General features: G+C 36.7%; 2 protein-coding genes across 3 annotated transcripts in view; one reads left to right on the top strand and one right to left on the bottom strand.

Moving 5' to 3' along the window:
* Positions 1-471: 471 nt before the first annotated feature.
* Positions 472-11,531, bottom strand: slc17a5 (solute carrier family 17 (acidic sugar transporter), member 5). Its single transcript, XM_015396894.1, has 11 exons — positions 11,327-11,531; positions 8,637-8,833; positions 8,161-8,394; positions 6,162-6,249; positions 5,346-5,432; positions 4,714-4,832; positions 3,421-3,582; positions 3,193-3,325; positions 2,964-3,111; positions 2,325-2,415; positions 472-1,889 (listed from the first exon to the last, which is right to left on the bottom strand). The coding sequence occupies exons 1-11, from the start codon at positions 11,409-11,411 to the stop codon at positions 1,752-1,754; spliced, it is 1,482 nt and encodes a 493-aa protein (XP_015252380.1). The 5' UTR covers positions 11,412-11,531; the 3' UTR covers positions 472-1,751.
* A 4,422-nt stretch (positions 11,532-15,953) lies between these two features.
* Positions 15,954-25,776, top strand: part of LOC107098984 (rho guanine nucleotide exchange factor 33-like) — a 29,383-nt gene continuing 19,560 nt past the window's right edge. The window contains exons 1-3 of one of the 2 annotated variants that reach the window (XM_015396900.1): positions 15,954-16,168; positions 18,829-18,872; positions 24,547-24,720. In XM_015396900.1, coding sequence (XP_015252386.1) covers positions 16,117-16,168; positions 18,829-18,872; positions 24,547-24,720 — 270 coding nt within the window. In that variant the 5' untranslated portion in view covers positions 15,954-16,116. The remainder of the gene's footprint in view (positions 16,169-18,828; positions 18,873-24,546; positions 24,721-25,776) is intronic. The other variant, XM_015396899.1, reaches the window with a different exon arrangement.

Here is a 25,776-nt window from a genome sequence, read left to right on the forward strand (position 1 = left end):
AAAGTTGTACACAACCGGTGTGTTCAGGCCTGAAGCGAGAGAAAATGGACGGATGGAATAAAAATAAACCACGACCTCCTTCAATTTACAAATCTGACACCTTTAAAGAATAACTTTTTTAAGTTGAACTATTTGTTTGACTGTGTAACAAAAATAAAAGGCCAATATAATAAAAGTATGTTAAGAAACTGTTGGCAAAGTAAAAAAGCTGTGATGGTATTAATCATTGGAAAATATGTTTTTTTTTATTATTATTATTATTAAAAAGTCGATGTACGTAATCAAAGCCTTCCTGTAGCAGAAATAGGGTGTGATAATTTTCTTTTCTAGTCGAGGATCAACATAAGTTCGGTGAGTTACATATCAAGGTTTTTTTCATGTAACCACTTTGGTCCAAACTTAATATCCTTTAGGTTTTTTAAAATCCATTAATAGAATAATAAATAAAAACTCAAAACAAGTCAGGTTTGCCAATGGCTGTATTGGATTCATTTTTATAAGATGACAATGAATAACCTTTTCCTTGAACATTTTCATTATAATTATTTCCCATCATATGTTTTACATTACACTGAATTAACAGAAAATCCCTTTGATTCCTTGGATATCAACATAGAAACAAGATTAAGAAACATAAAAACATAGAATGCGTCATCTATGCTGGATCAAAAATCTTTTTAAATTAAGGCACAAGTGCATTACCTTAGTTTCCATAATGTTGCTACTTTTTTAAAGCAACGTGGATATAACACATTGTTTTGAGTAATTTAAACATTGATTTGAAAAAATAAAAAACATTTAATTCAGTTGAGAAACAACCTTCTCATTTCATATATGGCATAAAACTCCTGAGAAAAGGGCGTCCATCCTTTGGATGAGTCTTTTTAAGCTTAGTCCACCATTAACCCTACAATAATCTATTCCCTCATTAAGAAAACAAAAGCTTATTGACAACAAATAATGTTTCTTTAAGTAAATGAGCCTTACTTGTAAGAAGGTTTGTGGTGAACAATCAATTAAAAAAAGTAAACTTAAAGACTGATATGATTCCCTAAACAAAATTACATTACAATAAATGTTGCAGGTAACCACAAAAAAACAGCTATAAAGTCATGTTAACATAAACATAGTTTCTTTCCCTTTCTTTAGATAAACGATGTGCTCTCGATTTTAAAATCAGAACTATATCATTCATTTTTGTCCTGACACTTCAGCCCAATTCCTAAAACAAAACAAAGTTAAAATATAGATAAAAATGAGACAAATTCCTGGTTTGTTTGTTTGTTTTCATTTGAAAGGACTTTGCATTTTCTAAGCCTTACAGACAAATTTAAAATGTCCTTCCTGATCGTCTCTGTGATCTAGTTTAGGGTTTTTGTATAATGACACATTTAAAGCAACAGTAACGTTGTTTCTGTAGATTCATCAGCACCTAAGAAAGCTTAGATAACTAGTTAGGATCCAGACTAACTAACTAACTGGCCCTTTACACCGAAACATTTAGTCTCTGGCTTTGTAATTTAGCAGCTTAACTTTAAAATTAAGTATGCACTCAGGCTTTCCATGGGCTGCAGGAATACCCTTTTAATACTTAATCATTTTCTTTAAAGGAACATGTGGTCAAACTTCAAATGAAGTTTTACCTTCATCCTAATCTGGGTCTTCATTAGCATGGCGATTCTCTAAAGTATGACCTTTAACTCCAACATGTTCCTGACTAAATGTTCCTTCTGAATGAATCTGTGGACGAATCAGTCGCCGTGAGGATAGGATGTGTGGACCGCCCAGGGTTGCACGTTCCCTCTTCCAAACAGCGTGTAAAACAGTGCGCCAAACACGTTGATGCCGGCGGCGATGTAGAAGACAGTCTGCCACTCCTCTATAGTGTTCTGTGTGATAATTAGCGCAGAAATCAATACATAATACATTCATTTATTTCTTCCAATTTCCTCTTTTGACAACAAGGTAACATCTTGGTTAGAAAAGGAGATAAAAACTAGTATTTTATTTGAACTTTGAAATGAAAATAACAAGTTTGTTCATTTTTTTCTATTTGACACTCAAATATACGACTTGGCTGAATAAAAAATAAAAGCTGAATTCACATAAAAAGTAGAAATGTACTGAAGAAACAGTTTGCATTGTAGCTGGCCCACTATTTGAAGATGAGCGCCCCAAGTGGTCAAAAATTGCAATGCATTTCTTTTAAAGCTCAATGCATTCTTTATTGTTGGGGTAAAGCTGCTGAGCGGATTTTTAAAAGGAGAACCTATTTCAGCCCTTAATGGAAGACGGAGGGTTTCAAAGATGAAGCGCATACTTACATTTTGTGTTAGGGCTCTTGCTATGACTGGTCCCACCATGCCAGGGATGGTGGCAAAAGTGTTGGTGATTCCCAGCAGTATACCAGCATACCTATAAATAATACATGCATATTTAACCATAATTTATAGTTTACAACAATATTACACCACAACAAAAAAAAATCTAGTTTTTGATCCCTTTTCTTAAAGACTTTTCTTTGTTTTTTCAGTAAGCTTTTACACTTGCAGAACACTTTGGCATTTAAAGAAAATATCACATCCCTACAATTCAATCCATTAGGACACCTCCAGAATTAGCATCAGCCTGGAGGATTTAATGGTTTTAATTAAGGGGTAAACAATCCAAACCTGTGTTGCTCGGTGGGAACATGTGATTGCCTCCTAAAGCTAAACCTAATAATTGATTGGGCTACCATCAGCAGCAACAACTGCATCAATCATTTGTGATAACTTGCATTTAGTCTTTTGCAGTGCTGTGCAGGAATTACACCCACTCATCTGAACAGAATTATTTTAATTCAACCAGACACAGTCTGAGTTCAGCTCAGCATTTAAATTTGATGTTCTGAAAAATTAATTTCAAATAAGAAAATGGGGCAAACACTGTATCTATTGGTGAGAGTTGGGACTTATCCTTACGAAGGAGCGATGTCGAGGTGGTTGATATTAAACCCAGAGGCAGAAACTCCACCCAGAGCAGAGGAGATGGTTAGGAATGTCACAGCCAAGCTGTAGTTACAGCCGGTATAACCTGCTGCCACCAGGAACACCGCTGGCCCAATCATACCTGTAGAAACGGGAACAGAACATCTAATTACCTCCATTTACCACAGATCTTTAAACTCCAAACTATCTAAATGCTGGTTACCAATCAGAGAGAAGGACTTCCTGACGATGACTGTCGGGTAGAGGCAGGTTTCTCGTAGGTAATCAGCAACTTGGCCGCTCAGCACAGCCATGAGAGCACAGCCCACGTACGGCAGAGCTGAGAGAAACCCGTTCTGTCAGGAAAAAAAATGTTCTTTCATCATTGCCTGCCTGGATTTATTAGCCAAACAAAAACATACTTTTGTTTCTCCCAGTAAGGCATTGCTACCTGCTGTATGCTGAATCCCAGTATGTCACTCATATAAGTCGGCAGGAGAGTGAGAAGTGTGTAGAAGGTCCAGTTGTAGGAAAAGTGAGCCACAACGATGGCTAACAGGGGAATAGATGTTACGATGGCTCGCCAGGGGATGTAGCCTGCAGAGTGGGACAGCTGGAAAAAAATGGATGACTAAATGAAAAACGGAAAAAAAGCATCAAAACATTTCTTTATTTGATGTTACATGAAATTGTAGAAGCAGTTGTGCCCTTATTAAGCAATGTATCTCATTTAAACCTATAGCTGCACTTTATCTTCCATCTAAACTCAGGGTTTCCTCAAAGGATGCAAATAAATGCAAAATTAACTCATGAGATAAAGAAGTGAAAATGTGTTAAAGGTAGAGGTACACTTTGTCTCCCCCTGCTGGTGTAAAATATAAGCCGTTTTCTCAGCTGAACAGGGGTCCTGAGCGATTAAAATTTAACAGAACAAATAAATCCAAGAATCACAACTGCACTGATTAAAATGGGCAAAAATTGTAAAGGATAACTGAAAATTTATACAATAAATACAAATTCATGAAAAACAAAATTATGTTTGCCTTTACCTAATAAAAAAATGACAATTATATTTTAATAGTATGTGATTTCAAGAAATATCTGTGTCTGGTTAGAATTATAGATTGAAATTGAAATTTTGCTCCATAAATTGTTGTTCTTGTCATTTTTACACTTTAAAAATTCCTCACATAAATATGTGACAAACTTTAACCTGCATCATACATGTTAACTATACTTTATAAATCCCCTTTAAAGTAGAGAGTAGCTGTAAATTGGACGGACTGAAGCCGCTCTGTTAATAGATTGCCTTCTTGCAAAAGAAAAAGGATGCAGTATGTTCTTCTTTATAACTCATTCATTAAATTCCATAGTCCAGATTATTCCCACCGACTATCTTTCATCTATGAGTTCCCTGGACAGGATGGTGTATTATTTGAATTATTATCTGAATTAAAGTAGAAACAAAAAGATTATTCAATAGAAAAACATTAAATATCTACAGCAGATGTTTTAAAAGTTGTTTGTTAGGTTTTACAGTACAGAGCAGCTGATGCACGGCATGTTAACCTGCTGTGGTTGAACGTTAGACATGAGCTGTTTATCAGCTGTGGCAAACTGCTGATTCATTGCTAGTTTGGTCACAAGAACGAAAAAACTAGACGAACAACAAACTTCTTTAATTTAATTTGCAGATATTTTCTGACAGCAGCTCAGAATCATTTCCAAAGGCATTTAGTGATACCTCATTTTTCAGAGAATTGATGATGTAGAGCCTCTCCTGCTCTGATATACGGGGATGACTGTTTGGACTGTCAAAGACGAAAAAAGCCCACAAGAAGAACCACACCAGGCCGACCGCACCTGGACACACACACATACAGACACATGACTTCACACCAACATGTGACTTTTATAGATTATTGTGTTTAGAAAGGACAGCAAAGAGGCCTTCAGTCAGCAAAAAGTAAACGCAGTGGAAATTGTAATTGGTTTTTATCCACCAGCTGTTTCCTCTTTAATCTGCCTAATCATTGTTTCCAAAGAGGAACCAGAAACTAGCTGATAATGTTGACCTATCACTGACAGCGGCTTCCATCACTTAGACATCAGGTATTTCACCTTCTCAGTCTGCTTTGTGTTTAAATCTCACACATCTTTCTCATTTAAAGAACACATCAAATCCTAATAAACCGAATTTTCACATCTAATAAAACAGACAATCAGACAAACAGCGTATTTGCTTAGCAGAGATAGTTTGTATTGATTGCTAAAAGGCCATCTAGAGGTCTGTTGTAACCATTACAGCACATCTGCTCTGAGTAGCAGATAAGAAGACAGATTATTCTTCCACTACTGACATTCCAGACAAATTACCAAAGAAGTAGAAGACATAGGGCCATCCCAGATAGAAGCAGATTTCACCAGACAGAGGAAGGGCTACGACGGTACCCAGCTGGGCTCCTGGGATGGAAGAGAAAAAAAAAACAGGAAAACATCAGTCATCCATTGCTGGGAAATACTGCAGGACTATTAAAACTTAGTCAATTACTAATGGTGATTGGATTATAGAGGTTTAAAATCAGGTATTTAAAGCAGGGGGTTAAGCAGGACTCTGAGCATTAATAAGGACAAATTGTTGTGATAAACTGTATAAAATCATTAATTAGCAACAGAAGTCCAGCGATTCTGGAAGGGGGATCAACCTGAATCACAGATACCGTTGCTTTCAGTGCACTATGCAGTAAACGACCTAATCAAATTATACTTCACAATTGGATTTAGCTCTAAGGAAATTCTCGTGATTTCAGTTCAGAATCTCCATATCATCATAAACATCCGGACTTGGAGGAGACACAGCAGCGAATTCAGCCAAACTGAAGACGGCAAACATGTAGATACGTTACAGCTGGAAGAGAACAGCGGCAATGTATGCTTTAGTGGTTTACAGCAGAGTTAAATGACACATGGACTGAACACAGAAACATGCTTTCAAGACTGAGATTATTAATCCAACCTCTGTTAGCTGATACATTAACGTAGAGAGCAGAAGGATAAGTCCAAAGTTTATTATGTGTTAAAAGAATTTTAAAGTCCAAGAGCTGCAACCGATACGTTTTAAAAATCTTTTTTAACATTACTTATGGTCCAAACACGGCTTCAGAAACACATTAATCCTGTATGGCTACTAACCGATGTATGAAATGGTGAGCAGTCTGCTTCTTTCCAGCGGGGGGGCCCATGCTCCCCACATGGTATACATCGCAGGAAACGTGACGCCCTGGATGCAAAAAAAAAAAAAAAAAAGAATCAAATAAAACTGCTGAATTTTAGGAAACAAATAGAATTGGTTTCTTGTTTTTAAGTTTTTCATATACAAAGTGCAGAGAATAAGTATTTGCATCCTTTGTGGGACTTTGGATGATGTGATATGGCCTTGCAACAGATTTTCAACTAGATCTGCACTTTGACTAGGCCACTATAATAGATGAACAAGCTTCAATCATATATCTTGCTTTACAAAAATTCCATTTCATCAGCTTCTAATAGGTTTCCAACTGGGATTTCTCTTCCCATTAACTCAGAGCATTTCCCTTCTCCCCGTTTAAAAAGAAACCTTCCCACAGCATATTGGTGCCTCCACCGTGTAGAGATGATGCCTTCAGGGTGACATTCAGTTTCTGCCGCTCAAATAGTTTTACATGTGGTTTATACTGAGGTTTATCACACATAGATGGGTTCTGTTTAACCATAAAATGATTTCAGGCAGAACACAACTGCAATGGATAATTTTACAACAATGCACCAGTTTGAGTTTATCTCATAAAATGAACTGAAGCTGTTTTCACGTATAGCAGAACATGAAAAAATGTAAGGGGTGTGAATACTTTTGCAGAGCCCTGCAAAGGTTTTAGTGAACTCCAGCTGTTAGTAAACATAAAAGACCATCAATCTGTTGAAGATTCACACGAGGGAGTTAAAGTGCTAATGACCATCATATTCACAGAGATTCTGAGTCGTCTCAGAGAGAAAAGAGTTTTTAGCTCTTAGTGCTTTGCTCAGAGATTCTCTAAGCAATATTTTGACAGAAAGCATTCCTCTCAGTGAGGAGGTGTGGTTTACCCTGTTGCTAGGTGGGAGCCTGTCCTCCAAGAGCTGTGATTGGTTGATACGAGAAATAAAATATGCTCCAAGTAATAATTGGGCTCAAACGTGGTTAATAAATGTGTGTCATGATGATGAAGACTTATTGTACCTCATTTAGATCCTCATTATTTGGATTAGTTTTTTGTGTTTACTCGCTATACTCTTTATTTTCCTACTTTTTTTTTTTATTTAATATTAATGGGAACACAGCTGTCAGCATTTTACTATGATTGCCTGCTTGAATGAAGATCTGTGTTTAGCAAAACAACTATTAAATGAAGAAAATTAAACTGATGAGAGAAGAAGTCACAATTTGTTTGCTTTGGCCCGTTTCATGAATTTATTTTTTTATGATCCTGCTGAAGCAGAGCTGAGAAACAATTTCCATGTTCAAAAAATTAAGATTTCTTATTCATTTAGTCAAATTTAAGATGTTTCTGTCACTATTGTGGGTTTTTCTGTTACTAAACGAGGGGTACCAAGAGTTTTGTCGACATGTGTACTTTACAGATAAACTAAATACCTGCCTAGTTTCCTAATGCTTTCTGTAAAGAAGAAAAGCACTTTAATCTTGATTTGCCAAATCTATAAATCACAATAGCTTCACCCTTTCTTTGTTATTTAGGATTCCATATGATGAAACCCACTAGCTAAACAACAAAGAATGAAATTGCAGAATTCTTCTGTACACAAATAAAATCATTATTACTTCAGCGTTTGGTTGAGGTGCAGGAAACAATGCTGAGGATATAAACTCTGTCAGGACGCCGTCCTGCTGCACTGCTCCTACACTGAGCCTAGCACCACAGTCAGAATCAGGGAAATTAAATAATAAAATTGTTTCACAGTACCCGCAGCTTTAGTTAATAGATATGTGTTTTTAAAAAGAAAGTTCTGTGTGGGAGTGTAAGAGAGAGGCCATTATTCCTCTTATTTGTGCAATAATAAACCCTGCGAAGAAAAACAGGCTAACCATGTGTTTGGCTCATTCAATGAGATGTTTCCAATTCTGTAAAGTATTAGTGACCCTAATTAGTTGACTTACCTCTCCGATCCCCTCCAGCACTCGCACAGCAATGAGGTAACCCGCACCCAGATCAGCAGCCAGAGGCGTGAGCAGCGTGAAGAGGGCGGTTCCCAGAATACCGAATCCCATCAGCCACTTCGCTCCACAGCGGCTAGCCAGGTAGCCCCCCGGGATCTGTGTCAGGATGTAGCCGTAGAAAAAGGAGCCGAGGATCCAACCCTGGGTCGCAGAATCCCAGTTGTACACGTTGGCCTGAAAGACGGGTTTTTTAATCGACTTAATCAAAGCATTTAAACTCAGCGCATTCTTCTTTTTCTTAATTTTCCCCAAAAGAAAACCAGATTGCATAAACACACAATTGTACATTTTCTGTCTAGTCATGTAAAGGAGGAAACATACTTAACCAGAAATTCACTGGAATTATGTTGCAGCCACAAAGTTGACAAGAAGTGAAAAATGTCCCAGTTCCCTTCAGATGTGGTTAAAGTACCCACCGACTGGTTGTGCTTGGGCTGAATAGGATCGTCATGGGAGGCGCACACCGAGCCACTGTGGTTGTCGCTGGATTGATGGGTGTTGTTAAGCATGTCCACCATCGCCACGCTGAGGTTCACCCTCAAGGAGTAGACGACAAAGAAGCCATAGCTGGAGAGGAACGCCAAGCTGTAGCGCGACGAGCAACATGCTGGGGCTGAAGGACGAGGGAGGAAAAGAAGAGCAGAGGACCAACGCTCCGTTATTCCCCAAAGATTCACTAGTGTTGCACAATTAGAAACAGAATATGATGTCTAGTAAGAATGATGGACAAAAAACTAAGGTTCATGCAAACTTTTTCTAGGAAAAAAGATTAAAGTTCAGATTTTTGAAATCAGCAATAAAGAATTAGTAATTTATATAACTTTTTTCTCTTTTTTTTCACTTCTAAAAAATTTTCCCTACTCTTTAGAATTTAAAAAAAATGGAAGGGAAAAAAGTATTCAACTATTCATCCTAGTTAAATAAACTCAGTCGGCACTTTATCATATCTTTGCAAAGAGAGAACAGTTCATTATACGGCCCTTATGCACAGTATTCAGCTCCGTTCCAATCCTTCAGCCACTTTTGGTCACTTTTCCCTCTCACCACATACTTTTCTGATCACCATATCTTTTTCTCAACATGCTTTTGCTTTTTAATTTGAACCTGTTTCTCTGAGGGGCTGAGGTGATTTCCTGGAACCTTGCCTTTGTTCTAGTGCTTAAGAACTGCAAATCTATCCCATTATCTACAGGTAATTTACCAATTTCCTAAATGCACACCAATCCTCTGGGGCCGACCTGGATAACTGGGGGGATCCCACTCTAGATTACTGACGTCTCAGTAAAAATAAGTACCTTCTGGTGGCACCTAGAACCTTCCTCTCAGTGCTTAGAGAGAGCCCCCACGTTCCTATGCAAGGATCTTTCGGTTCCCAAGTGGAAAAAAACTAAATCTACCTTTTGTCCCCAGCAAAAACTGTTCTGTTACCTCTACCGTATATTAATTTTAAATCTAAAACTAGTTGAGTCATGCCAACTGAAGATTTCTCATAGTCTCAAAAACATCAGTTGGTAATCTCCTGCTGACCCCTGGAAACATTAAGTCAGAACTCCTCCATCTTTTAGGGTTGAGGCCAGGAAATAATCGCAGGTTAATCAGACACTTCTGTCATAACTAAAATATCTAGTCGAGGAGATCCTCGATGTGACAGCGCCAAATTGTTTTCTGTAATTTTAATTCATTTTTAATTTCACCTTATTTTATGCACCACTTTTTTTCTTTAATAATTTAATAGTTCTAGCTACGAGTTATTAATTTACTGTAAGAGTTTAGAGTTTTATTTCTTTAAAAGCACCATTGAAATTAAAATTCATTATTATTACTTAGTACAGCGTAATTATGTGTAATGTAAGGTTTAAACACTGCTTTTTGCCTTCAGTGTGTGCGTCCACCCAAATGAAAAATATTGAGGGTGGATGCCATACCTTCACCTTTAAATAATTACTTGTAGTTTTAAAATGGAAATAAAAAGCTGATGTCTCCACTAAAGTAACTTGGCTATGGCTGCAATATCAAAACGATCATTCCACTGTTTCTTAAACATTTTAATTCAAACAACAAATGTAAAATAAGTTGAAGGTTTTAAAAAATTCCATTGAAATAAACCCTTTTAGTCCGCTAAATTGCCTCAGTAGTTCAATGTGATATATTTAAGATCAGACCAATAATTATATCAAGGAAAACAAGGGCTTGGTATAATAATTAACCAAAAACAACAACAGAGGCTCGTTTAACAGAATGATAACCTGACAAACAGCAGCCAATCGTTATTTGTTTTAGATAAAATGTTGGTTTAAAGACAAATCCTTTAGAAGAAAGACACAAATAAAGCTTTAAGCTGAACTGATTCCTGTTTGTCAAACAATTATACAGAGAATCAATTATACAGAGACTTAAAATGCAGAGATTTCTAGAATTAAATGCATATATATTTGTTCTTCCAGGTGTTTTTTTTTTCTGCTGTAAATTAATTTTCCCTTTTTAATTCGAATGTGTTCATGTCTCTAGAATGCAGAAGTCATTTTTAATGCTGCAGTTCATTCATAGTCAAACTGCACTGCCAGATAAACCTCCTTATAAGGTGCAGGTATGAAATACTCTGCTACTTTATCAAGATCTGCATTAAAATTAGAAAGCACCACCTCCCCAAATAAAATGTACAATATCAGGACACAGTTTGCAAAGAAATCCACTTTAAAAGCTGCAGTTTGTGTTTCTCATGTCTGCAGCTGAGCTGCTGTGTTTCCTGCAGGTGTGTAAATAATGAGGATCAGTTAAACCTGTTTTATGGCAGCTGACTGACTCTTAGCACAGCTGGTGCTGGAAAAACAAAAAACACCTGAGCTTCGATTAATGAATCCATGAAAAGTTGGCGACGCCAACAACTGGTGCCGAGGAGGGACAATCTGTTGGCTTTTATCCCAATAATGCAAAAGATAAACGCCCTCTGATTATAAGCAGATTTTAAAAATACCTGTTAGATAAACGGAGAGTTATGTCCATTGCTTCCTTAAAAAAAGAAAAAAAAAACCGGACCAACGACTTAAATATCTGTTAGAAGAAGCTTCATGATGTTAGCTTTTTAACAGCAGCAGAGTTGTTTTACCTCTCTGGATTTTCCCTTCCTGTTTTCGGCGAAGGAGCGGTTTCTGCTGCTCGTCTCCATCGCTGTCAGACTCGTACCGCTCCATGTTTTCAGCAGAAGGCGACTAGAAGAGGAGAAACCAGCAGGTAGACGCAAACATCGCTGGAGACAATCAGATAAGCGGAAGTTTACCGACCAATACAAACGGAGTCACGTGATCCCAGTCAGCGGACCCGGAAGTGGTGGCTTTGGTATGGCAAGCAAATTTACCATGTAATAGGCTCTTAATAAAACAGTGCCGTGAAAAAAAAAATAGAATCCCTGCCATATTTTTTTCTCAATTTCTTTGCTTTTTTTTTTGGTTTGTTACATTTGCTAATGAGGTTCAGTAAAAAAAACTAAGGAATATAGTTTATCCAAACTAACCAACCACTGTAATAATGATAGTATGGACTCCGCCAATGCTAAACTCCTCCGAATAGAAGAATAGAATAGAACGTTGTTGATCTCACAATGGAGAAATGCACTACCTTACCTTTTTTTTTTTTTTTTTTTTAACAGTGTCCTGTCTGGCAATGGGGCAATAAGATTAAGATAATAAGATAATTGTCTCAATTGCTTTTACAAGTGGAGCAGTAGGGCTATCTCCGTGTTCCGCTTGATTTATGCATATAAAAAGCTTTATTATTATTCATGCAGGCAGTATTGCAGATTATATGGACACTGCAATGTAAGTAGAACAGGAAAGAAAAAACAGAAAAACTTTCAGTCTAGAAAACTCTTTCCAGATGTTCAGTGAGAATCTATGAATGATCCAATGTGGATCTAAATGACTGATGATGATAAATAGAATCCCCCTTTGTGTAATCAAGTCTCCGTATAAATGCAGCTGCCCTGTGATAGTCTCAGAGGTCTGCTTAAAGTGCAGAGAGCATCATGTAGAACAACAAAAACAGCAGGCAGGTCTGAGATACTGTTTTGGAGAATTCAAAGCTGGATTTGGATACAAAAATATTTCTCAAACCTTAAGCATTACAACAAGCACTGTGCAAAAGATAATATTAAAATGAAAGGAGCACCAGACCCTTGCAAATCTACAAAGATCCATGGGTGAAGACTGATCAGAGATGCAGCCAAGAGGCCCATGATCACCCTGGATGAACTGCAGAGATCTAGAGCAAAGGTGGGAGACTCAGTCAATGGGAAAACAATTAGTCGTATAACACAGAAATCTGGCCTTTATGGAAGAAAGCCATTCCTTAAAGATATCCGTTAAAAAGATTTGTTTAAAGTTTGCCACAAGCCACCTGAGAGACACAGCAAACGTGTGGAAGAAGGAGCTCCAGTCAGATTAAACCAAATTTAACTTTTTGGCAACAATGCAAAATGTTATGCTTGGCATGGAAGTAACATATCACCCTGAACTCACCATCCCGGTCAGACACGGTGGTGGCAGCATCATGGTTTGGGCCTGCTTTTCTTCAGCAGGGACAGGGATGGTTAAAATAGACGGTAAGAAGGACGGAGGCACATACAGGACCATTCTGGAAAGAAACCTGTTGGAGTCTGGAAAAGACCTGAAACTGGGATGGAGATTTATCCTCCAACAAGAAAATGATCCAAAACATAAAGCTAAATCTACAATGGAATGGTTCACAAAGAAACATATCCAGGTGTTAGAATGGCCACGTCAAAGTCCAGACCTGAATCTAATCGATAATCTCTGGAAAGAACTAAAAACTGCTGTTAACAAACGCTCTCCATTCAACCTTACTCTTGCTGTTTTGCAGGAAAAATTAGCAGAAATGTCCGTCTCTCAATGTGCAAAACTGAAAGAGACATAATCCAAGTGACTGTAAACACAGCAAAAGTTGCTGCTACAAAGTATTAACTTGAAAGGGCCGGATAATTTTGCACACCCAATGTTTCCGTTTTTTATTTGTTAAAAAAAGTTTAAAATCTCCAATATACGTCGTTCCACTTCATGACTGTGTCCCACTTGTTGATTCTTCACAAAGATTTACAATTTTATAACTTTATGTTTGCAGCCTGAAATGTGGCAAAAGGTCAAAGTTCAAGGGGTCCGAATACTTTCACAAGGCCCTGTAAATACCAATCAAACGCTACCATTACCATGTATGTCAACTCACTGAAAGTTCATTTAAAAAAAACAAAATGTTTTACATTAATGTAGTGATACTTTTAATCATTCAGTAGATATATATCAATATAGACTGATGTATTGTTTTACTATTTTCATCCAAATGCAGACTGAAGAGTTTAACCGAATTATCAAAAAAGGAGACTGCTAGCAGATGAACTTTAAAAATGTGAATTTATTGGAAAACTGATTTTTTAAGCACCATGGGCATGTAATTCAGATTGCATTTTCCCTGAACTCAATTACTGAAAAAAAAGACAAGTTTTGGTTTGTTTTGTACAGAGAAATGAAGAGCGCATACCTCTTTTACATACTCACATGCAACGACAGAATCAGATGATGTGTGGGAATTACGTAACCTTAAAACACAGGTTTGTTGTTAAGTTGAGGAGCAGCTGAGCTGTCTCCGGGGCTTTATTGTCTGGGGGAACCAAAAAGAGACGCATCCATTGAGTAAGACAAGAGACAGACAGAAAGGTGGTGAAAAACCAAAAGATAAACAGTGAGCTGTGAGCTATAGGCCAAATTCTCACCGCATTTTCAAGCGTATAAACATAAACTCACATATGTATTAAATGGTCAATTCTTTATTTAAACATTTACTTTAATAGTAATTAAATTTATTAAACCTCAGCTGTTCTGTAAAGAGTTCTGTGATTTTGTTGAATAAAATGGAGAAAACCTAAGTGTAGAAATCCAGAAAGAAAGCAAGCAGCAGAAAGCAGCAGAGGAGTTTTACAATGAAGGGAGGTAAACCAGGAGAATAAACACAGAGAAAGGGAGGGTGATTTGTGTAAGGAAGAGCATGTTAGTCCATTACATTAGTTAACAGCTGTGGAGGAGCATGAACTGAGGCAGGGAGAGAGGAAAAGAAACAAAGGAGCAATAACCAGAGAGAAAAACCCAGGAGTTCGTAGAACAGTCACTAACATAAAAAAAAAAACTTCTACACAGAGCATACAAGAGACAAAAAAAATCTTTATTATCAGAAAAACAATAACATGTTGCAGAGACTTCAAATTGACAAGTGTCACAAATATAAAAATATTATTTAAAACACTTTTAGACATATGAGATATTCAAAATATTTGGTGCGTATGTCAAAGCGCAGCTAGATCAAGTCTCGCATTTGTGTGTATTTGTGATATTGTGTGAATGTTAAACTGATTATGGATAAACATTAAAGCAGAGAGTGGTCAGATGATTTGGCAGAGCACTGTTCTGATCAATGGAACAACTGCAAACCAACTAAGATACGGTAAGGCCTTTGCCCTAATAAACAGGCCCAACGAGCAGAGCTTTAATAGGAGAGCAGCCATATTTGGCAGTTAACCCAGATCTGTGTGGAAAACATGGCGGTGGCAATATCATGTCATATGGGTTTAGGTTGTGTGACTGTGGCAGACCTTCCCTTTGTAACAGGGCAGTTATAGAGGGCTTAAACTTAAAGAACTTGTGGCAAAAAAAGAAAACTTCTGTTCACTGATACTATCCGCACTCTTTGCAAAGAGGAATCTGAAAACATTCAATGAAGAAAAAGAAACAATCAGAAATATGCTGTAAAAGACTTACAACTATGACTCTTCCAAGAAGCAGTTGAATGGATTGATGTGTCCACCACTGTAACACAAACAAACCAAAAAAAAAAAAAAAAAATGGTTTAAACTGATGCACATCTTCTTCTCGTTGATTTTAAGCAAATATGCCATTCAATATGCCACTCAAAGACAAACATTTTTTTTTGTGGAAATGTGACAAAATTTGAAATGGTTTAATGGGAAGTGCTAGTTTTAAAAGTCCTGCCAGAAATAGCCACAAAATCCCTTTTTTTAAGTTGAAATCCAGTCATTATTTGGTCAGAGTGGGCATTCACGCCCCTATCTTATTAGTCAGATGACTGAGCCGAAGGTAAATGGAGTGATCCCTTCAAATCGTTTTAACAATGAAACAACACAATCTTTTGATTGCCACCTTTCACAGATTAGAGTAAATTATCTAAACAGAAGGATTAGATTAAACAAAACATGAAACAGTAATGTAAACTGCATAAGTGGTCAGCACCTCAGGATTTTAACAGCTGGAAAGATTTGTCGCAAATCCAGTTAAGTGTATGGCTCCCCTCACTATCCTCTGCAGGGCCCTCTTACCACAGAGAGTTATGCATATGTGCAATTGGCAGACTTTCCCTGTCAGCTCCACATATGCATGACAGAGGTCCATCAACACATGCCCTCTGACACTGCGGCTTGATTCAGCCTCCAATTGACACTTTACAAGACCACTACAATAGCTGGATTTTCATTCACCCTGCACAGCTGAGTAAATGATCCCCAATAACAACCGGTCACGCCTCCTTAAATCTAATGAAAAAGCAACCGTTTATGAGTGTATGAAGAACAAACGTCTCCCTCTCCACTTCTGATCTTTTATCCTTTATCCATTCAGTTGGCTGAAGACAAGGAGCTGTTTGTACAAAACGGGAATCACAGGACTCACATGCTTTAGTAAGGAGAAACTGAGAGATTGCAGCAGATGATAGACTTCCTCAGAAGAAAGGAAAGGGGCTGAGGAGCACGGAGTAAGTTTTACTTGCTGGAGGAGGACTTCAGAGCTGTGTCAGGCAAGCCAGGCTGAAAAGGACTAACAAAACATGGAGAATGATGGATCACAGTCTGAGGAGAAGGTTGAGGACATGCCAGAAGGTAAACATTTATCTAAAAACATCAGGGGCAACATTTAGAACCAATGTTAGTACCTAAAATTAAATCATCAGTACTTGAAATAATGGACTCCTTGGGCCACAAAATTTTTTAATTGCTAAAAAATAAAAGCTCCAACCTTTCTTTTGCCAGTCATTGGATTATGATGCTTATAGATAAAAGCAGTCAACATATGAAAGATCTGTACTATTCCAAAAACAGTAGCTATGCCAGATAGTTAAAGATCTTTTTGATTGGGGATCGCTCCATTTAGTGGGCAAAGAGAACACAAGATGTCTAATTTCAAATTAAAATCAAAACAGACAAAAAAACGGTTGTATATCTCTTTATATAATTTCTTCCTATTAAAGGGGAATATGTAAGTTTAAAACTCTCCTTTGCACTTGCAGATAAGAAGAAGTGAGACAATGTTCCTCTTTATTCTGCTGTCTGAAACAAAACAAATTGATTATTCAAATGATCAATTTGTTAGAAAAACAAGACAATAAAACAAACCCGTATTCTTTTTAATCAGTCATTGTGGAAACTTTATGTAAAAATAGTAGAATTTAATATTGGAGTAATCATGGATATATCCAAATATGGAACAACAATAACCTGGGAATGTTCTTGTAACAAGATTTTAACTCTAGAAGAAAGGATTTTGGACGTAAAAAAGGATGCTAGCACAATATGCATCTGCCTTAAACACAGAATACTGACAGCTTTTATTAGCTTTTAGTTGTTACTGAATACCTGTTTTAAACTTTACTTAAGGAATTCTATAAACATGTAAACACATAAACAATGTATTAGATTTATATTTAGAGGCTGTCACACCATTGTCTGCTGTAGTCTTATGTTGGATGAATTTACATGTATTTTGAAGGCTAAGGTTCTGGTATATTTAAGGTAGTAACAGTCTTCAGCTAAAAAGATTGGTGTCTATACCAAGAGTTTGTAAAGAGTCTGAAGGGGTGTTTAAATTAACCACATATAAAAGCTAGAATAGCTCACTCATTAAAATGAAGGCTATGTGTCTCAGAGGTTTTTGAATTATCTTTTATTGACTTGGAGGCAGATTAATCTATAGAGGATTCACCAATATGATTTGGATAAAGATGCACATAAAGTTTATGGTTGGGGTTAAAAAGGTATCTTGAATCAAAACACGATATAAAGAAACATCTTTTTTAAAATTCACACCATTTTTCCTGCTTCCTGGATTACCAATAAAAATAATTTTATTAGTTTGACATTCTTGAGGCATTTCAGGACAGTAGCTTGCTGCGACGTCTTAACGCCAATTCTACCCAACTGAAGTGAAACACACAACCCTAAGGAAATTCGACACGTTGCGTTCCGTCCGACAAAAAGGCTTGATTGTTGAAAAGTCGACACGCTTCCTTTTGCTCGCTCAAAGCCACACAGTATGCTGTAATAGCGGGGATAGTCAATTATGGATGATAATATATGTGACATGCGTATTTGAGTTGACCCTCTGCAGTTTTGACAGTAGCCTCAGACTGTGTTGTAACATTTTCAACAACAAAGAGCAGCACTGTGTTTGTGGAGAACCAGAAATCAATCCTACATAATTGGCATTTAAACATCAAAATCAAAAGTCACTTTGTACAGAAAAATGTGTGAACGTTTAGATTAGTTAGAAGTCACAGTCTTTTTGTGCATATTCTAATGAATAAAAATAATTAAAACAGAAACACAGAAAAAAATCTTTGAGAACATTTCGTCTCTCAGGCGGATGTCTAAATACCTTTCTCATGACTGGGAAGGCAAATGATCTGGAATATTTCTCATGGACTAATAAGTCATTTTACCGCATGCAGACCATTAAAATCTACAATGTGTTGATCTGATTTAATAACCAATATATTCCTTGGGCTGTGGCTGACTGAGGCAAAACTTCAGGCACCAACAGATAAAAACATTTACATTAGTAGATTAAGAGATAAACATGATTTAGTTGTTCAAATTAGGTTCTTTCAGATGTATCTGATTCTAATAGTATTTATTGTATCTTATTTATTCTTTTATTCCATATAATTTTTAAAGGAATCATACCCTGTTATTTTACTTTTACAATCCTTCTGAAATTGACTTTAAATTCATGTTTAATCATTTAAAGCAAAAAAAGATTGTTTTTTATTGATTGCTTTATAAACAGCTGATTAATGTGCAACATACTAATGAAATCAGGTGCATTTTTGATGCAGTCTAATGACTACATTTATGAAATTTGACGGTGCATAGTTTAATTTGAAAAAACCTACAGGGGAGGTTTAGCCTCCTTAGTATTCAATGAGAAATCGCCACTGCTTGTATGAATGAACAGTTTAGTTTTTTTGGTTTTTTTAAATGCTTATGCTTTATGCTTAAAGCAGTTATTCAAGATTTTCGTTGGAAATTCTCCAACGAAGAATTCGGACTTCATGAGCAGGCATTCCATTTAAGTTTTCATTTCTCAACCCAAAAGTAGAAATTAAAACTTGAGTTCATGTTACTGACCCTGATCAAGTTTTAAAAGGCTGCTAAGGTTCTAAATGTTTATTTCATTAAACCTGTGACTGCCTTTAATGCAGCTACATGCTGCATCTCCAGTTTTTATGACTGGGCTGTTTAATGAAATGATCTCCCTCTTCCAGATGCAGCAGAAGTGGTGGAGGCAGCTCCTGAGGAAAATTCTCAGGTAAATATGTGGAAAATATATCTGGGCAAAAAGTAAGAAGAAAAGCTAGATATTGAACTGAACCAATGACTGTATTTAATATTTTTATGAAGTTAGGTCTTTTTAAAGAAACCTTTGTCAAATTTCTTCTTTTTACCACTGGTGACCTCTTAAAGCTACAAAACCTTTTAAGCACATTACCAACCAAACATAACCAAACATTTTAAGTCTCTGAAAATTAATAAGGGACGACTCCTATCCTGCTACTACTGTCAGAAACTCTAAGAACATTTTTGGATAGATGAGCAGATTTCATTCAATACCAGGGTGTGAAACTAAGTGACAGAAAATTTGTGTTGTTTATTATCAAGGTTTTAGAAACCAACTTAAAGTAAAAAAAATAATCTATGCTGCTGTACCATAAAAGAATCACAAGATATAAAAAAATAACAAAGAAATCAACATGTTTGACTGAGCCACTGATTTAAAAATGAAATAATAAAAGCCTACAGTAAGTAGCTTTACAATGCAGTTAAAGGGAAAATGAAACATCCTCTTTTTTCTACCCATTGCTTTGAGTTTATTGGCACTCCTCCTCACCAGAGATAAATAATACACATCAAGGTATATGAATAATTCAGTGTAAACTCCTCGGATCTGCCGCCTCCAGGTAGATCAGCTAAAAAATATCGATGTCAGCTCTCAGAAAGTAGAAGGAAGAAAAAAAAAGGCAAACAGGACAAATGTTATATTAAGCCTCCTGCCTGATGCCTTTCACATGACTAGGAAAAAGAACAACACAGAGAGATAGAAAGATAGAAGGAAGAAAAGAAAGCTGCATGGCCCACGTAACGTTCCCATGAGCTGATTCAGTTATCCCCACCAAATAAATTTAATCAGTGATACATGAGAAAACTAAGAAATGAGAAGGAGAAGAGCAAGTGGATTCAAAGTTCATTGGATGAATCGGAATTACTGCAGGAACCACTGGCTTTGAATAAAGGAAGGCTGTTGATACCTAAAGTCTGTTGTTAGACTGGAAAGACTGAATGAATGCAGATAGAATGTGAATGGACCTTGCACACAGTAGGGAAAATCCCCAGATATGTATTAAGAAAACACAGTTGGAGGGGTTCTGAATTAGAAAACAAAGAGTAGAAAATGAACAGATGGAAACACTGCATTATAGAAAAATAAAACGTTTTATAACTAGGTATTGTCACAGTTTTGCACTTTTTAGTTCTGTTTAAGTTTTCTTTTTGAGTTTTTAATTATTTCATTTCCAATTTTTTGTAGTTTTTTGGTCGTAATTTGTGTTTAATGTATTTCTTGTTTACCCTCTGTTGCCCTCTTGTGTCAGTCTCCTTTCGCCTAACTCCCTTCAAGATCCTTCTGTCCACACCTGCTACCAATTAATTAATTACTCCAGTCTGTTCTGTTTGCCATATACACCTTTTCAGTTACTGTTTGCTGGTTTCTAAGTGTTCCTTTGCGCTTAAAGGTGTTTTTTCCCTGATCGCTCCTGGTTCTTTTGGTTTTCTGTATTTTGTTTTGGGACTTTTTCTTCTGTTGTCCTTTGGATCTGCATTAAATCTTCATGCATCCAGCTCAGCTTCTATCTTTGCATTTGGATCCTCTAAAAAACAAACAAACTGTGCAACCTGACAGGTATATACAAACTAATAAAAAAAATTAAGTTATTGAGAACACAGTGAACACATTTTGTTAGACAAGAAAATTAATAGAATTTACAAGACAAAACATTTTGAAAACCATCAAAGAATCCAAATCTTTTCAAAATGTCTGGAACAAATGGTGGTACTTACCGGTACATAAATGATGCCATGGGCGAGCCCTTCTTTTGGGCCACCCACATTCCCCTGAAACGTTTTCACGAGGTGAAAGGGACATTAAGAACTTCATATGTTATTTCAAATTATAGAGATACATTTTTCGCCCATCTTTCTTGAAAATAGAGTTGGTTTCACAAAATATTTGTGAAGAAGGTAAAATAGTTAGAGGGCTAAGTTCAGTCTCTGGAAAAATATATATTATGGGGCACCTTAAATATAATGATCAAAATAAACAGCTGAATCATTTGATCATGGTCTCTTTTTTGACATATCCACAAGCTGGTGTCTTAAACAGGAGTATGTACACCTCTGAAAGCTGGGAAATTGTAATAACAATAAGAAAGCACTGGAAATGTTCCCTGTGGCGTTTGGACAAATAAGACTACAGTCAAAATATTTAACCCCTATATTTAAGAAGAGAACAAATCAGTTGATGTCTGGGCTTTGGAACTTGAAATGGTATATTGCTGTCTAGTCTGCTTAAAAAACACAGAAATTGATCATTAATTTAACATTAATCAATGTATTTTAAAAAATAAATCAACTTTCAAAACATCAGCCTTGATTTACAGATGTGCTTTTGCATTGTAGGTAATCCTGGCACAAGCCTGAACTCCTCCTTCTAGTGATTGGTCTGATTTGTTTTAGTTTGAGTCGTAAGCATATTCTCATTATGTGTAGTGTGATGTCACCACTCGATCTGCTCCATCAGCTACTTTGCGAATGTGCAATCAAATATACATTTGGGTCGCCCTCAATTTCATTTTGTTAAATAGATTTAAGTAAAATTTTTCCCACTCCAAAAACAGTAAGCGTCTAAGCTATAACATGTTAAAGGTTAATAATGTATTTCCTGAGAAAATGAATGCCTTAAAATCCTTTCTGTTATATCGCCACTACGCTACTTGTGGGAGCTAACGTTTTCAGCTTTGGATTTAAACATACATCCAGTCTGTTTTTAATTTTATGTTTTCCTTTTGTTTTAACCTGATAGTACAGTATATTGTGCCTATTCTAAAAAAAAGAAAAAACAAAAAAAAAGATAAACATAGTTTAATCATATTTTGCCCGACTACTCTAAGCATGTACGATGATGTCAGACAAGCGGTTTAAAGAAGAAAATGTAAAAAGCATTAAATTTTCTCAGAAAAGTCATGAAAAATGCTTTAAGATTTGTATTAGCATTCTTTAGTGATTTAAAGATTAAAATAAGTAATTTTAGTACCATGATTTATAGCGAACTGAATGAATATCTGCTTGCACATTCAAATGAGCCGATGGTATTGATTGTGCTTCCGGTATGGATAGGGTAGTGACAGTGCATTCTCGTGTGCTTGTGAAACGTCGTCAGCCTTAGCCCAACTGCTGTTTTAATTCACAAGAACACAAGGCTGTGTCCGAATGTATAGGGCTCTATTGAGTGGTTATGCCATTTAAAATGAGTGTTTGAACATCTAGTGGATGATAAAATAGTGGACTAGAAATTTCTCTCAATGCACATTGAAAAATAATGATCATCCATTATTGCAAAGCATTATGGGATTTGCTGTCACAGTGGCCCGCTGTGGCCGTTGGCTGTCGCTATACGACAGGGGCGCCAAATAACAAAGGTGTGTGCAGGGAGGTGGAGTCACGTGACCAACAGGGAGCAAAAAGTAGTGATCATCTGTCTGAACAGTCAGTAGACTGAGTTCACTATAACGCCCACTACAGTGGGTATGGAAAGTATTCAGACCTCTTTAAAATGTTCACTCTTTGTTTCATTGCAGCCATTTGCTAAAATCAATAAAGTTAATTTTATTCTCATTAATGAACACTCAGGACCCCATCTTGACAGAAAAAAATAGAAATGCAGAAAGTTTTGCTAGCTGTCCAGCTGTGTTTAACTAAACTGATTGAACTTGATTAGGAAAGTACACACCTGTCTATATAAGACCTTACAGCTCACAGTGCATGTCAGAGCAAATGAGAATCATGAGGTCGAAGGAACTATCCAAGGAGCTCAGAAACAGAATTTTGGCAAGACACAGATCTGGCCAAGGTCACAAAATAATTTCTGCAGCACTCAATGTTCCTAAGAGCAGAGTGGTCTCTAAAATCCTTAAATGGAAGAAGTTTGGGACAACCAGATCTCTTCATGGACCTGCCCGTCCAGCCAAACTGAACAATCGTGGGAGAAGAGCCTTGGTGACAAACAGAGATGGGAAGTAACGAAGTACAAATACTTTGTTACTGTACTCAAGTAGATTTTTCTGATATTTTTACTTTACTTTAATACTTATTTTTATGGCGAATTTTTATTTCTACTCCTTACATTTTTACACAAATATCGGTACTTTCTACTCCTTACATTTTTAAAAATTGGCTCGTTACTTTAGTTTGGAATCATTTCAATGAAGTTACCGTTATTATTTTTCATGTCATCAATACCAAATTCAATCTAATTGGATGGGAATCTACGTTGCATTTGACGCACCACTACAAGATGAATCGACAGATTTGGCGGTATTCATTCGCGGCAAATCATTGCAGCTTGGTGGCGGTGGCGTTAGCATAGTAGCATGGACGACGAGATGATTGAAAATGAACACAACGGAGATCTAGTCCTATTGGCAGACATCCATTTAAAATCAACGGCATGAAAAAAGTGGTTTCTACTTTTACTTTTATACTTTAAGTAAATTCACAAGCCTGTACTTTGTTACTTTTACTTGAGTAAAGAAGTTTAATCAGTACTTCCACTAAGTATTTTTTAACACAAGTATCTGTACTTTTACTCAAGTACGGAAAGTGAGTACTTTTGCCATCTCTGATGACAAAGGTAAAGAAGAACCCAAAGATCACTGACTGAGCTCAACAGATGCAGTAGGGAGATAGGAGAAAGTTCCACAAAGTCAACTATCACTGCAGCGCTTCACCAGTCGGGGCTTTATGGCAGAGTGGCTCGCTGGAAGCCTCTCCTCAGTGCAAGACGAAAGCCCGCACAAAGTTTGCCAAAAAACACATGAAGGACTCCGACATTATGAGAAAGAAGATTTTCTGGTCTGATGAGACCATGATTGAACTTTTTGCCATTAATTTTAAGTGGTATGTGTGGAGAAAACCAGGCACTGCTCATCACCTGCCCAATACAATCTCAACAGGTGGTGGCAGCATCATGCTATGGGATGTTTTTTAGCTGCAGGGACAGGATGACTGGTTGCAATTGAAGAAAAGTTGAATGCGGCCAAGTACAGAGATATCCTGGAAGAAAACCTCTTCCAGAGCTCTCAGGACCTCAGACTGAGCCGAAGGTTCACCGTCCAACAAGACAATGACCCAAAGCACACAGCTAAAATAACAAAGGAGTGGCTTGTGAACAACTCTGTGACCATTCTTTACTGGTTCAGCCAGATCACTGACCTAAACCCAATTGAAGTTCAGAATTTCAAAGTCATAATAATGAGTTACAATGTTTGAAAGTCGCATGTCTCATAATTATGACTGTGAAAGTTGAAATTATGACTTTTTATCTCATAATTATGAATTTGTATCTGATTATGAATTTGTAACTCATAATTATGATTTTCTATTTGGCATTTTTTTACTTTCATGTGGCGGAAATGGGTTTTCATTCTTGTAAATTCAAGAATAAAAATAATAAAATTAATAAAAGAGGGAAAGAGGCACTTTTTCTGTATTATAGTTAAATTAACAATACAGTTAATATTCCCAAAGTTTGTGAATATGACAAATAAATAAATATTATTGATATCATTAAATTTATGTACTATTTGTTCTTGTTTTACTGTCACCTTTCCTCCAACCTGATCCTGGGAAGATATTTTGTTTTTCCTCCCCAGGTGACCCAGGTACAGGGCCTGCTGGTGGAGCTGCGTGAGGGGCTCCATGTGGCTCTGGCTGAGCTGGGCCAGCTCCGTCAGAGGGACCATGCTTTGGAAGAGAAGCTCCAAGCACATCAGACTGAAGTGGATGATAAGATAATGGGCCTCAAGAACTCACTCAACACATTTAAGGTGCTGGAGCGAGACGGAATTAAAAAGAAGCATGTGAAGAATCTATTTTTGTAGAAGCAGACAGGATTCTATAATGTAATTTACAAAAACTTAAAGGACCTTTGTAGGAGCTGGAAATGAGTTCAATTTTTTAGAGTAAATTTGACTCCCTCAACAGATTAAATAAGCAGGTATTTGCATCAGAAACATCACTGATGCAACTTTTAAAGTGTGAATATACCTATTAAAGTCCTTCTTTACAAAGCTTTGCCAAAGTATAGAAATCTGGAACTTTTTTATTTTTATTTTCTCACTTCACAACAGCAACTTCAAAGCATTTTATCAGAACTGTGTGTTATTGAATTGATAGGGAAGGAAAAACTGTCAGCTTTTAAACATTCTTACCAATAGCAGCTGAAAACTTCTTCATAAATTCCTATTTTACTTCATTTTAGTCAACTCTGTGTAGCACCTGCCTTAGATCTAATAACGGCTCCAAGTGTTTAGGACTCCTCATGCTTTGCCCAACAAATATTTTTTCTGTTGTGTTTATTTTACCTGCAAAAAAGGCTTTATGAACACTAGTTTCCAACCCAATTCCTACTTCGATTTAGGTCTGGATTATTCTGACATATTGAGTTATTAATTCAAGACACTGCATTATAGTGCTGGTTAGAAGTTCAGTGTCATTCTTCTCCTATGTAGGTGAACCTCTGCTCCAATCCTACATCTTTTACAGCCTCTTGCATGTTTCAATCCAAACCTCTCCAGTATGTGTTGACAGTCAGTCATTTTCATCAACTCCAAGCGGCCACTAACCCTTCCTACCTGAAGAACAGCATACCAAAAGGGATGTGCTGCCACCACCATGTTTCACCATAAAGATGATGTATTCAGAGTAACTTGCAGTTAGTTTTTCACAACATATACAGCAAATATTGAATACGGCACCATTTTTCTGAGTAAAGATATTTCTAGAGATGCTATTAAAATGACATTTTCACCAGATGTTGGTAACAATCCTTGCAATCCAAACATACAAAGAAATAAAACCGCAGATGTACAGAAATTATGTGT

The sequence above is a fragment of the Cyprinodon variegatus genome, unplaced genomic scaffold (assembly GCF_000732505.1).
Source record: "Cyprinodon variegatus isolate N-32 unplaced genomic scaffold, C_variegatus-1.0 Scaffold829, whole genome shotgun sequence".
Classification (NCBI taxonomy): Eukaryota; Metazoa; Chordata; class Actinopteri; order Cyprinodontiformes; family Cyprinodontidae; genus Cyprinodon; species Cyprinodon variegatus.

Excerpts from the sequence above, each read along its gene's own strand:
- slc17a5 (XM_015396894.1), bottom strand. The coding sequence starts at position 11,411 with ATGGAGCGGTACGAGTCTGACAGCGATGGAGACGAGCAGCAGAAACCG. Across the intron at positions 8,395-8,636 it reads AGCCCAAGCACAACCAGTCG|GCCAACGTGTACAACTGGGA; the intron begins GTGGGTACTTTA and ends CCCGTCTTTCAG. Across the intron at positions 1,890-2,324 it reads CAAGAGCCCTAACACAAAAT|AACACTATAGAGGAGTGGCA; the intron begins GTAAGTATGCGC and ends ATTATCACACAG.